Genomic DNA, 14,018 nt, shown 5'->3' on the forward strand with positions numbered 1-14,018 from the left:
TACCAGTCCCTTTAGCATTCCTTGCATTGCTGGCTTGGTGGTGATAAACTCCCTTAGCCTTTTTTTGTCTGTGAAGCTTCTTATTTCCCCTTCAAGTTTGAATGATAACCTTGCTGGATAGAGTATTCTTGGATTCAGTCCTTTGCTTTGCATCACTTTGTAAATTTCTGTCCATTCTTTTCTGGCCTGATGTGTTTCTGTTGAGAAATCATTTGACAATCTAGTGGGAGATCCCTTGTATGTAACTTTCCGTCTCTCTCTTGCAGCCTGTAAGATTCTCTCTTTGTCCTGAACGTTTGCCATGGTAATTATGATGTGTCTTGGTGTGGGTCTTTTCGGGTTCACCTTGTTTGGGACTCTCTGGGCTTGTGTGACTTTTTTCTTCCCCACCTCAGGGAAGTTTTCTGATATTATTTCTTCTAATAGGTTTTCTAATCCTTGTTCATCCTTCTGTTGTTCTGGTACCCCTATTATTCGTGTGTTGTTTCGTTTCATGTTGTCCCAAAGCTCCCTTAGGCTCTCCTCCTGTCTTTTAATTTTTTTCTCCAATTGCAGTTCAGTTTGGGTGTGTTTTGCTTCCTCGTCTTCTAATTCACTAATTCGGTCCTCCGCTTCTCCTAGTCTACTGTTGATACTTTCAATGGAGTTTTTCATTGCAGCTATATCACTCTTCATTTCTTCTTGGTTCTTACTTAAGTTGTTGATTTTTTCATCTGTTTCTTCTAGCTTCTTGCAGAGGTTGTCGATTTTTTCCTCCATCCGGTTTATGCACTCTAGGATCCTTATTCTGAATTCTTTTTCTGTCATGTTGCATGCCTCTGTATTACTTAGCTGCTTTTCTGGAGAGTCCTCCTTCTCTTTCCTTTGGGGGTTTCTTTGTCTACCCATGTTTGATCTCACTGACATATCTAGACGTTGAGTCGTTCAGTGGTTGCTCCCTTGGTGGCAGTGACTCCTTGGTCTGTGGTTGCTCTTCGGGCGGTTGCGGTAGCAGCTGCTCTTCAGTTGGCAGCAGCTCCTCTGGTGGGTGCTGTTCACAGCTGTGGTGGCTCTTCTGGCTGGTGGGGCGAGGTTTCACGTACAGCTGCTGTTCCTCAGCAGAGGGTGTTGGTGCTCAGGAGGTTGCTGTTGCTTGGATCTGCTGCGTTGATTTAAAGGCACAAAATACAACACAACAAGGCACCACGTACCAGGCACTATACACAAATATATTCACGATATTAATAACCCCAAATAAAGGTGACCACCTGAATTAAGAGAATTAGGGGATAAGGAAGAAGGAAGAGAAAAAGATAAAAGAGAAAAAAGAAAAGAAAAGTAGGGACCAAAAAAAGGAGTGCAAAAATGAAATTGGGAAAAAGGAGGGGGGAAAATAATAGCGAGAAAAGAAAAGAAAAGAAAAGAAAAGAAAAGAAAAGAAAAGAAAAAAAGAGCGAAAAGAGAGAATGAAGTGGAAGAGGGGAAGAGACTTTTTTATATGAGGAGAATACTCCTATAGAACAGCCATTAATCCCAAAAAATTCCAGCAACAGCTCCCTGGGGATGAATGCAAACTAGAAACAACCAATAATATAACGATGAAAATAGAATGGAGAACACTAATCCCAAAATAAAATAAAGAGAAAATAAAATGGCACTTTAAAAAAAATGGTAAAATGGTAGCAGTAATAATACTGGTTAAAAATAAGAAGGTAGTAATTAAAAGGGTAAAATCAGGTGATGGAAAAAAGAAGAAAGAAAAAAAAGGAAAAAAAAAAGAGAAAAAAAAATTGATTTCTTAGTTAAAAGGTGAAAAAAGAAAAAAAAAATTGCAGTAGTGAAGGTCCTTCGGTTCTTCTATTCTTCAGTGTGGCTCGCCTTAGACCTGCCAGGTATCCAGGAGAGTGTTGAGTTTCCCTGCGATACACTGTTCCTCTGTGTTGTAAACCACAGTCCTTATTTTAAAGCAAGCCGCATTTGTTTCCCAGACTGCCTTATTTTGTGTTTAGCAAAGAGTCAGTTTGTGGGTCAGCCTCTGGGTGGCAGTGTTCTGGGGTTGGCCTCTGAGGCTATAGGGTCTCTCTGTCCAGTGGAGGTTCACTGCCCAGAGCTGGCTGCGTAATAGTTAGTTACCGGCGCTGTGTTGTTGCTGGGATTGAAAATCCCTCTATATGCCAGACCCTGTTAACTCCCAGGGACTGATCAGGTTATTTTAATCCTTGATCTCCTACAGGGTGGAATCTGGGTGTGGCTGTGCTCCTTGCCTGGGGGCTGGGGGGAGGAGTCTCACTCTCCAGAGAGAATGGCTGTCCCAGACCTGGGCTCGGGGGTGTCTCAGCACTCAATTAGCTGCCACCTCTCCCGGCCCCCCTTCTCTCCTCAGTCTCTCCCCAGATTCCACTCCTCCGCACACTCTCCCTCTCTTCAGCACAGGTGAGTGTCTGTATCCGAAACGTCCCATGAACAGGATTCAGTAAAAACAAACAAACAAACGCCGGCTGCGGAAACGGGAAAGGCTTGGTTTCTGTAAGCTTCCTCTCTTACCGGGACTGCATGGTCTGGTCAGCTCCTCAGGCCGCCCCCTTTAGGCTCAGTCCTCTGTGATCACAGAACCCAGCTCTCAATTTTCCCGGCGGCGCCAGGAATCCCGCGGTTCTCCCTTCCCCTGTCAGGGGCTGTGCCTGTCCCAAGGGACGCGGCTGCCGCGCGGTCTCCCTCCGACTCTCTGGGTTCAGAGGTCTGGCAAACTTTCCTGCCCAAATCCCTGGGTTTTTTACCTTTCCAGGGGAGTTCCGCTCTTCCCGGCTGCAAACCGTCTCACCAGCTGAGCGATTTCACCAATTCGGGGTGGATGTTACTAGTTTCAGCTGCTCACTCCATTTGCTCCGGGACACGACCTGGGACGCGTCTGCCTATACCGCCGCCATCTTCTATTTTTCCTCTCTTCTATTCTATTGATCTATATGTCTGTTCTTGTGCCAGTACCAGGCTGGTTTGATTATGGTGGCTTTGTAGTATACTTTGATATCTGGTATTATGATTCCTCCAACTTTGTTCTTTTTTTCTCAAAATTGCTATAGCTACTCGTGGTCTTTTTGGGTTCCATATAAATTTTTGGAGTATTTATTCTAGATCTGTGAAATATGCTGTTGGTATTTTAATAGGGATTGCATTGAATCTTTAGATTGCCTTGGGTAGTATGGACATTTTAAATATGTTTATCCTACCAATCCATGAACATGGTATAATCTTCCACTTGTTTATATCTTCTTCTCTTTTTTCAACGCACTCGGAAGATGTTTCAAGTACAAGTCTTTTATCTCCTTGGTTAAATTTATTCTCAAGTATCTTAATGTTGTTTTTGTTGCAATGTTAAATGGGATTGTTTCTTCAGTTTCTCTTCCTGAGAATTCACTATTGGTGTATAAAAAAGCCATCGAATTTGGGTGTTGATTTTTGTATCCTGTTACATTGCCAAATTCATTTATTAAGTCTATTTTTGGTGGAGTCTCTAGGGTTTTCTATGTGCAATATCGTGTCATCTGAGAATAATAAGAGTTTTACATCCTCCTTTCCAATTTGAATGCCTTTTATTTCTTCTTGTCTGATCACTGTGGTTAGGATTTCCAGTACTATCTAATCTAATAAAAGACAAACATGCAAATTGACTGTACCTTTGCTATGTGTTAAGCCACGCCCACCAGCCAATCAGAGCGACTATATGCAAATTAGCCCAACCAAGATGGCGGCTGGCAGCCACGGAGCTGGAGCGAGCAGGAGGCTTGGTTGCTCCAGTGATGGAGAAAGCCAAGTTTCCCACCTGCCGTGGCCAGCTCTGAGTTCCACTAAAGGCAACAAACTTTCAATTATAGAAGGTAAATAAATCTCAGAATAAAAAAAGAAAAAAAGGAGAGGCTGGGAGCGTCCATTGCCAGGGGGCTTGGCCAGCCTGAAAATGGCCTCAGCCCCTCACCCAGACTGGCCAGGAAACCCAGTGGGGACCCCCCCACCCCAAAGGGGGTGTGGCCAGCCTGAAAACAGCCATCAGCCCCTCACCCAGGTTGGCCAAACTTCCATGGGGTGAGGGTCCCCACTCAGGGAGGCTTGACCAGCATGCAAACACCCATCAGCCCCTCACCCAGGCTGGCCAGGCACCCCAGCAGGATCCCCACCCTGATCCAGGATACCCTTAAGAGCAAACCATCCGGCCCCCACCCATGCACCAGGCATCTATCCTATATAATAAAAGGGTAATATGCAAACTGACCCTAACAGCAGAACAACTGGGAATGACTGGTCACTATGACACACACTGACCACCAGGGGGCAGACACTCAATGCAGGAGCTGCCCCCTGGTGGTCAGTGCACTCCCACAGAGGGAGCTCTGCTCAGCCACAAGCCAGGCTGATGGCTGCCAGTACAGCAGTGGTGGTGGGAGCCTCTCCCGCCTCCTCAGCAGCACTGAGGATGTCAGACTACAGCTTAGGCCTGCTCCCCGCTGGCAAGTGGACATCCCCCAAGGGCTCCTGGGCTGCCAGAGGTATGTCTGATTGCCAGCTTAGGCCCAATCCCCCGGGGAGCAGGCCTAAGCCAGCAGGTGGTCATCCCCCGAGGGGTCCCAGACTGCGAGAGGGCACAGGCCGGGCTGAGGGATCCCCCCCCCCCCCCAAGTGCACAAATTTTTGTGTACCGGGCCTCTAGTGTTAAATAAGAGTGATGAAAGCAGACATCCTTGTCTTGCTCCTGTTCTTACGGGAAATGGTTTTAGTTTTTGCCCATTTAGTATGATGTTAGCTATAGGTTTATCATATATGACCTTTATCATGTTGAGATATTCTCCCTCTATTCCCACTTTGCTAAGATTTTTTACCAAAAATCAGTGTTGGATTTTTTCAAATGCTTTTTCTATGTCTGTTGATATGATCATGTGATTTTTATCTTTCAATTTGTTTATGTGACGTATCACGTTTATTGATTTGCGAATATTGTATCAGCCTTGCATCCCTGGAATAAATCCCACTTGGTCATGGTGTATGATATTTTTAATATATTGCTGGATCCAGTTTGCTAATATTTTGTTGAGGATTTTAGCACCTATCTTCATCAGGGATATTGGACTATAATTCTTTTTCTTTGTAGTGTCTTTATCTGGTTTAGGAATTAGGATAATGCTGGCCACATAAATAGAGTTTGAAAGCGTTCCTTCCCCTTCAATTGTTTGGGAATAGTTTGAGGAGTATAGGTATTAGTTCTTCTTTGACTGTTTGGTTAAATTAACCCCGTGAAGTCATCGGGACCTGGACTTTTGTTTGCTGGGAGTTTTTTTTTTTTTCTAAAATACATTTTATTGATTTCTTACAGAGAGGAAGGGAGAGGGATAGAGAGTCAGAAACATCGATGAGAGAGAAACATCGATCAGCTGCCTCCTGCACGCTCCCTACTGGGGATGTGCCTGCAGCCAAGGTACATGCCCTTGACGGGAATTGAACCCGCGACCCTTGAATCCGCAGGCCGACGCTCTATCCACTGAGCCAAACCGGCCAGGGCTGCTGGGAATTTTTTGATTACTGCTTCTATTTCATCAGTTGTTATTGGCCTATTCAGGTTCTCTGATTCTTCCTGATTCAGTTGTGGGAGATTGTATTTTTCTAGGAATTTGTCCATTTAATCCACATTGTCCAACATTATTGGCATATAGTTGTTCATAGTATTTTCTTACAATCCTTTGTATTTCTGTGGTGTCAGTGGTTACTTCTCCACTTTCATTTCTGATTTTATTTATTGGAGTCCTCTCTTTGTTTCTTGATAAGTCTGGCTAACAGTTCATCAATCTTGTTTATCCTTTCAAAGAACCAGCTCTTGGTTTCATTGATTTTTTTTTTTTGTCACTATGTCATTTATTTCTGCTCAAATATTTATGATTTTCTTCCTTCTACTTACTCTGGGCTTTTTTTGTTCTCTTTCTAGTTCTTTAAGTTCTAGGGTTAAATAGTTCACTATTAATCTTTCTTGTGGTTTTTGTTGTTGTTGTTTGTTTGTTGTGTTTTGTTTTGTTTTCCATTAATCATTACCCAAGGATATTTTTCCATTGATTTTTAGGAAGAGTGGAAAAGAGAGGGAAAAATAGAGGGAAACATCAATGTGAGAGAAACACATTCACTGGTTGCCTCCTGCACGAGCCTCAACCAAGGCTTAGGCCAGGGAGGAGCCTGCAACTAAAATGTGTGAGCTTGACCAGAATCGATCCTGGGACCCTTCAGTCTGCAGACCGATGCGCTATCAACTGAGCCAAACCGGCTAGGGCAATCTTTCTTGTTTTTTTGAGGTAGGCCTGTAATGCTATGAACTTCCCTCACAGGACTGCTTTTGAAGTTGCCCAGAGATTTTGGGTTGTTATGTGTTCATTTTCATTTGTTTCCAGGAAGTTTTTTATTTCTTTCTTGATCTCATTGGTAACCCATTCATCTACACTAATAAAAGAGAAACATGTAAATTGGTGTCACTCCACTATGCCCACCAGGCAGTCAGATGAGTATGCAAATTAACCCAACAAAGATGGCGGTTATTTGCATACACAGGCGCAGAGCGAAGGTGGAAGACAACGTAGAAGGAAGCCAAGTGCTGCAGAAGGGAGCGAAGCTGCGGAGAAGCAAGCAGGGCGGCGGAGGCGGAAGCGAAGCAAGAGGGGCAGCAGAGGCGGGAGGGAAGCAAGCGGGGCAGCGGAGGCGGAAACGAAGCAAGCGGGGCAGTGGAGGCGGGAGTGAAGCCCGCCTCAGCAGGTTTCGCTCCCTTCTCTGCTTCGCTCTGGCCACAGGAAGCCCTATTCTTGCAGGAATCTTCCTGCAACGGGCCTCTAGTTGTTTAATAACATGCAATTTAGCTTCCATGTGTTTGAATGTTTTTGAGTGTTTTTACTGTAGTTTATTTCTAATTTCATTCCACTGTGATCTGAGAAGATGCTTGATATGATTTCAATCTTCTTGAACTTGTAGAGACTTGTTTTGTGTCCTAACATGTGGTCTATCTTTGTGAGTGACTCATGTGCACTTGAGAAGAATGTATATTCTGCAGCTCTGAGGTTCTCTAAATGTCAGTTAAATTTATCTAAATGTTCTCTAAATGTCAATTAAATTTATCTGATCCAGTGTGTCCTCTAAAGTCACTGTTTCCTTGTTAATTTTTTGTCTGGAGGACCTATCCAGAGAAGTTAGTAGGGTATAAGTCCCCTACTATGACTGTATTGTCGATCTCTCCCTTAAAGTTCTCTAGAAGTTTTTTTATGTATTTAGGTGCTCCTAAATTGGGTACATATATATGTTTACCAAGGTTATATCCTCTTGTTGGATCAATCCCTGTAGTATTAGGTAGTGACCTCTGTTATCTCTTGTGATGCCTTCATTTTGAAGTGTATTTTGTCGGATATGAGTATTGCTACTCCTGCTTTTTTTCTTTTTCATTTGCATGAAAAATATTTTCCCATCCATTCAGTCGCATCCTATGTGAATCTTTTGTTCTGAAGTGGGTCTCTTGTAGACAGCCTATATAGTTTGGTCATGTTTTTGTATCCAGCTATCCTATGTCTTTTGATTAGAGCATTTAATCTACTACATTTAATGTTATTATTGATAGGAACTTAAATATTCCCATTTTAATTCTGTATGCCTAGTTTTCTCTTTCTGTTTCTTCTTTTCATTACAGCAGTTCCTCTAGCATTTCTTGTAATGCTGGCTTGGTGGTGATGAACTCCTTTGGCATGTTTTTATCTGGAAAGCTCTTTATTTGACCATCTACCCTATATAATAAAAGCCTAATATGCTAAGTGTCCGGTTGTCCGTTCAACCAATCAAAGCATAATATGCTAATGGTATTTAAAGCCCCTCAACCATTCGCTATGACGTACAGTGGCCACCAGGGGGCAGACACTCTGACAAGTAGGTTAGCTTGCTGCTGAGTTCCCGCCGATCGCAACTGAGCGAGACAGGCAGACACGCCCTGGAGCCCTCCCACTGTCTCCCTAGCTGGCCAACTTCTCATGTCCCTCCCCAGCCCTAATCGTGCACTGGGCCTCTAGTTTTTAATAATAGCCTTGCTGGATATAGTAATCTTGGTTTCAGACTCTTGTTTTCTATTACCTTGAGTACTTCATACCATTCCCTTATACAGTTTCTGACGAGGAATCAGATGATAGCCTTATGGGAACTCCTTTGTAGGTAACAGTTTGCTTTTCTCTTACTGCCTTTAAGATTCCCTCTTTGTCTCTAATTTTTGACATTTTAATTATAATGTGTTTGAGCATGGGCCTGTTTGGGTTCTTCTTGCTTGGGACTCTCTGTGCCTCCTGAACTTGTGTAACTTTATTTTTAATATATTTTTGTTGATTTTTTTACAGAGAGGAAGGGAGAGGGATAGAGAGTTAGAGACATCGATGAGAGAGAAACATTGATCAGCTGCCTCCTGCACGCCGCACCCCGCCCCCCCGGGGATGTGCCTGCAACCAAGGTACATGCCCTTGACTGGAATCGAACCTGGGACCTTTCAGTCCGCAGGCTGAATCTCTATCCACTGAGCCAAACCGGCCAGGGCTGAACTTGTGTAACTTTTTCCTTCACCAGGTTAGGGAATTTTTCTGCTATTATTTCTTTAAACGTGTTCTCTATGGCTTTCGGCCTCTTCTTGCACACCTACTATTTGAATATTGTAATGTTTCATGTTGTCCCACAGCTCCCTTAAGCTGTCCTCCTGTATTTTGTTTTGTTTATTTTTGGGTTATTTTGGGGGGAGTGTTGTTTGTTTTAATCCTCACCATAGGATATTTTTCCATTGATTTTTAGAGAGAGTGGAAGAAAGAGGGAAAGACAGAGAGAAATATCAATGTGAGAGAAACACATTGATTGGTTGCCTCCTGCCTGAGCCCCAACCAAGGCCTTGGTCAGGGAGGAGCCTGCAACTAAAGTGCATGAGCTTGACTGGAATTGAACCTGAGATCCTTCAGTCTGCTAGCTCTATCCACTGAGCAAGACTGGCTAGGGCTGTCCTGTTTTATAATTGCTTTTTCATTTTGGTTCTCTGATTTTTTTCTATCCTTTCTTCTATTTCACTGATCTGATCCTCAGCTTCCCCTAATCTGCTGTGTATTCCTTCCAATGTGTTCTTTATTTGTGCCATGTCATTCTTTATTTCTGTTTTCATAGTTACTATATCTTTTGTCATGCTGTTGAGCATCTTTACCATCATTATTCTGAACTCTATATCAGTAAATTTTTTATCTCCATTTCATTTATCTGTTCTTCTGGAGAATTCTCTCGTTCTTTCATTTGGGGGTTGTTTCTTTGTCTCCTCATTTTGGCTGCCAGTTTGAGTTTCTGACTGTATATTAGGTAGATCTTGTACACCTCTCCATCTCTAGTGCAGGACAGTGTCAATCCCTGTTTCTGACTAATTAGATCAGGTAAAGACTCAAAGCCTTCAGAGACAGCCTCTGCCTGCAGACTGATTGGATTCGGTCTTGAATAGCCCTCGGGTAATCGTGCCCAGGTGTGGTGAGAGTTTTTCCAATAATGTGAAGCAATTGCTTCTGCCTAGAGCAGTGGTTCTCAACCTTGGCTCCACATTAGAATCACCTGGGAATCTTTTTAAAATCCTGATTTCTGGGCCTCATCCTCCAGAAATTCTGTTTCTTTGTTACTAATGTTGTGGCCCCACCCCATAACAAAGAAACAGAATTTCCAGAGGATGAGGCCCAGAAATCAGGATTTTAAAAAGATTCCCAGGTGATTCTTATGTGCAGCCAAGGTTGAGAACCACTGGCCTAGAGGCTAATTGTTATTCTCAGCCTCTTAATGGGCCTCATCAACTCCACACTGTGGGGCCAGGTGGTTTCCAATAGGGTGGGTCAACTGTCTTCCCCCACACACAAAACTACTTGCATAGCAAATGTCTGGGTGAGAAAGATGACTTTCACAGCATGAGGGAATGACTCAGCACAGGAAACTGGGGTGTTTGCCTCCTGAGCTCTAAGCCCAGAGTCCCCAACCCTGGTTTCTGCTCACACAGCTCCAGTCCACTCTCCCCTCCCTCTGCTGGAGCACAAGGTGAGTGGCTGCACAGAGAATTTTGTGTGTTGGTGCCTGCATTTCCAGCCATATTTCCCTGGCAGTTAGCAAGCCCAGTGCTTTTCACAGCCAGATATTATATGGACACCTTTCCCACTTCTGGTACTCTGGGCTGGGGAGCCTAGCTTGGCGTTTACACCCCAGAGTTCTCAGTGGCAACCCCCTCACAGCTGAAATATCTCTCCAGAACTTCAGCTGCTGTCTGTGGGAGCCCAGCCAGCCCTTTCATGACTTTGCACTTCTACCAGTCTCTATGCGGTCTCCACTTTCCATCCTTGGTTATCAGGGTTCTCTCCAGCTAGTCTTCAGTTGATTATTCAGGAAGTTTTTCTATATTTTCGTTGTAATTCCAGTTTGCTCATGGGAGCATGTCCAAGCAGTGTCTACTTACTCTGCCACCATTTTTTATTCCATTTATCCATTCTTTTGACTGACATTTGAAGATATTTGTACCCATCTCCCAGGGTACAGGTGTGGAGTCATCTACACTATGATCCTAGGAGAGGAAGTACTGGGTCATCCATTATGCCTACCTTCACATTCAATAGATATTGCTAAAAAAATTTTCCCAAGTCGTTATACCAGCTTACGTATATTTCATCTATCCAGTCACATAAAGGATTTTAGTTACTCCACATTCTCACCAACCCTAGGTACTGTCAGACTTTTACATTGTTACCAATCTGGTGGGTGTATAATGTAAGCTTTGCTTTTTATCTAAATGTATTTAATTTTAAAGAACGGAGTCAAATTAAAAACTGACACAGATGGTATGTGGGAGATGGCAAAAACCCAGAGGCTTTGGAAACATGGTACTAACTTGTGTTTCTGTTTCAGCTGACTCCACGGGAACCCACTCCCTCTACACAACGTACCAGGACTATGAGATCATGTTCCATGTCTCCACTCTGCTCCCTTATACCCCCAACAACAGGCAGCAGGTCAGTGGGATCCCACATAATTTCCAGCTGATACACGGCTGAACCCCAAGGTACTCTTTCCCCACGACTGCTAGCTGGCTGCCAGCCTGGCACTGGCAGCTCTGGTGGTGTCCTGTGCAGCATTTGGAGGCCTTTGGCCTTGGACCCTCTGCACCACAGTCCCATCACCTGAATCAGTTGTCATTTAATGGCAGTTTTTTCTTAGCTGTTCCTTGGCCGCCCTGCTGGCCTCTGCCCCAGCTCTCCTCAAGGGCCTCTTTGGTCCTTAGGGATCCTATGAAGAAAAGAAAAAAAAGTGAATAGGTCAACATTTTCCCAAGTGGTTGTACCAACTTACATATCTATCCAGCCACATAAAGGATTTTAGTTACTCCACATTCTCACCAACTGAATGAAATGCAAACCAAGGTACGGGAGGTTGGGTGTAAAGGGGAGAGATCAACCTAACGACTTATATGCAAGCATATAGGCCTAACCAATGGACACAGACAACAGGGGGGTGAGAGCATGAGCGGGGGGATAGGGAGTAACGTGGGGATAAGGACACATATGTAATATCTTAATCAATATATATATATATATAAAATTTGAAAAAGAAAGAAATGCAAACCAAACTGGCATAAGCAAAAAGTGGGATGAGCTGCACTATGTAACTCTCAAGTGTTGAGAGAACTAGCTTTATGTATGGCTAGATCCAGGGCTTAAACAATGTTAGGAATCCTTCCATTCTTGACCTTTGCTTTTCTTCATAGTGTTCTTATTTATAGGTCTTCCCAAGTATCAAAGATGCCCACTAGCAGCACTTGTATCATGTCCTCTTAGCATAGCCACCACAGGGCAAAGTGGTGCCTTCCAGGTGTCCCAGAGACATTTCAGCACTAAATCTCATTAGATGATTTCACTTGCCAGTCCCTAGGCTTGGGGTAGGGATGGACTGAGCTGAGTGGCCCAGCCTGAAGCACATGCCCACCCCTAGAGAGAGTGATTGGGGTCAGAAAGGGGATTGCTGTGGCTGCCAGAAGGAGGAAGAGGTGAGGTACTGGCTGGGCAACAACAGCTAATGCCCACTGCCGGGAGGCTCCTCTCCTAGACACACCATGCAGACTCAATCCAGGAGCAACTCTTCCTAGTTTCTAATGAACAGAAATCCCACAGACTTTCGATGATTTGGGAAATGTATATTTTTTCCATTGGTACAAGTGACATTGTAGATATTATAGGCCAGAAATGGTCAACTCTGAGTTATTTCATAAAGTTAATGGCATGCTATAAGACGATTGGCCTTAGAGTTAGACCTGAGTGTGAGGTCTTTCTGCACCACTTCCTAGCATCATGATCTGACCTTTCTAAGCCTCAGGTTCCTCCTCTGTAAAATGGGTGGAATGATAGTACCCATGTCTCAGTTTCATTGGGAAAGGTCCCTGCAACTCTTGCGTGAAACCAGAGTACAAGGCAGAGCCTGACCAGAGGGGCATAGGAAGCGGTACCTATTCCTGGGTATTTGGGAAGCATGGGGGAGGGGTGGAAGCTTGGGTTTTATCTATTTGTTTGTTTGTTTGTTTTAAGATTGGTTTTTAGAATTAGGCAGAAGTAGCCTCAAATTCTGGGTCTTTCCCTCCATGTCTATGTGACCCAGAACAAGTCGTGTAACAATGGTGAGCCTTAAGTCTTTTCATCAGTAAAAGGGGATAGGATGAGTTAATGCCTCAAAGGATTGATGTGAAGATTAAATGAGATTGCAACTTTAAGATATGGGTATAAGCCCTGGCCGGTGTTCCTCAGTGATTAGAGCGTGGTCCCCTGACTGAAAAGTTGTGGGTTCAATTCCCAGTCAAGGAACATGCTCAGATTGCGGGTTCAATCTCCAGTCAGGGTACATGCATGAGGTAACCATTCTCCCTCTCCCTCTCCCTCTCTCTCTCTCTCTCTCTCTCATTAATGAAAACCATATCCTCAGATGAGGATTTAAAAAAAAAAAAAAAAAGATAGGGTATAAAATGCCAGCCATAGTAAATGGGTACTTTTATCTAGAAATTTTATTTTATTTTATCTAGTTTAAAACACACATAAAGAACTAACAATATAACAAAATGATGTGAGTCATGCTTCTAGGAGTGTCTGCATTTCATACTGTGGCTACCTCACATAGAACTACACACAGCTCTTATCTGTGGATTCCTAACAGTTACACGAAGGTTAAACTTAGGTAAATAAGAACAGTGTAATTTCAGCAGATAAGTAATATACCATGAATACATCATCTCCTGCGAAGGTTACAGTCTCCCTTGGACTGACAAGCAGGGGAGAGAGTACAGGTCTCCCATAAGCCTATATGAAGCTGAAGTTGCCCCAGTCTTCTCAACTCAGGTGTGCCAGGGGAGGGGCAGTGGCTTGGGATCGACCCTGTGGACTGCCTCTGGTCTGCTTCTACCATCATCCATGAGTGTGGCCTTGAGCAAATTGAAGGCTGCCAGCCCATGCTGCCCTCCAGGAGATGTTTCTTGAGTACCTACTGTGTGGTAGGCACTGCTCCCGGCACTGAGGATACAGCAGTGGGCAGCAAACAAAACAGACAAAATCCCTGTTCTCATGAAGCTGACATTAGTGCGAAGAGTCAGATGAGAAAGAGAAGAGGGAAAAGCTACTGTTTGCTAAGTGTCAATAAATATTAAATAACAGGGACAGAAGAGCAGAGATGGGCGTATTGAGGGGGTGAGATCTTGGATAATACACTCAGCAAAGGCCTCTGTGGGAGGGTGACATTTCAGCCAAGACCAGGAGGGAGCCATGTGGGGATCTGCAGGAAGAATGTTCCAGGCAAGAGGCCTTATGCAGAGGCCTTGAGGAGGAAATGTTTCTGGTATGTTTGAGGAACAGAGAGAAGCCATTGTGGCTGGAGCAGTGAGCAAGGGGGAGCGTGAACAGAGATGTCAGAGAGGTGACAGGGACAGCATGCCTGGAGTTCCCTGGGCCATTTGGGGACTT

The 14,018-nt window shown here is 44.1% G+C and overlaps 1 protein-coding gene across 1 annotated transcript in view; it reads left to right on the forward strand.

Annotated features, from left to right (window-relative positions):
• SIPA1L3 (signal induced proliferation associated 1 like 3) overlaps positions 1 to 14,018 on the forward strand; it is a gene marked incomplete at its 5' end in the record, with an annotated part of 148,841 nt that overhangs the window by 27,551 nt on the left and 107,272 nt on the right. The window contains one exon of the mRNA XM_081106713.1: positions 10,930 to 11,033. Within this exon, the coding sequence (XP_080962839.1) occupies positions 10,930 to 11,033 (104 nt within the window). The remainder of the gene's footprint in view (positions 1 to 10,929; positions 11,034 to 14,018) is intronic.

Source organism: Myotis nattereri, assembly GCF_964212035.1.
Source record: "Myotis nattereri genome assembly, chromosome: 15".
NCBI lineage: Eukaryota > Metazoa > Chordata > Mammalia > Chiroptera > Vespertilionidae > Myotis > Myotis nattereri.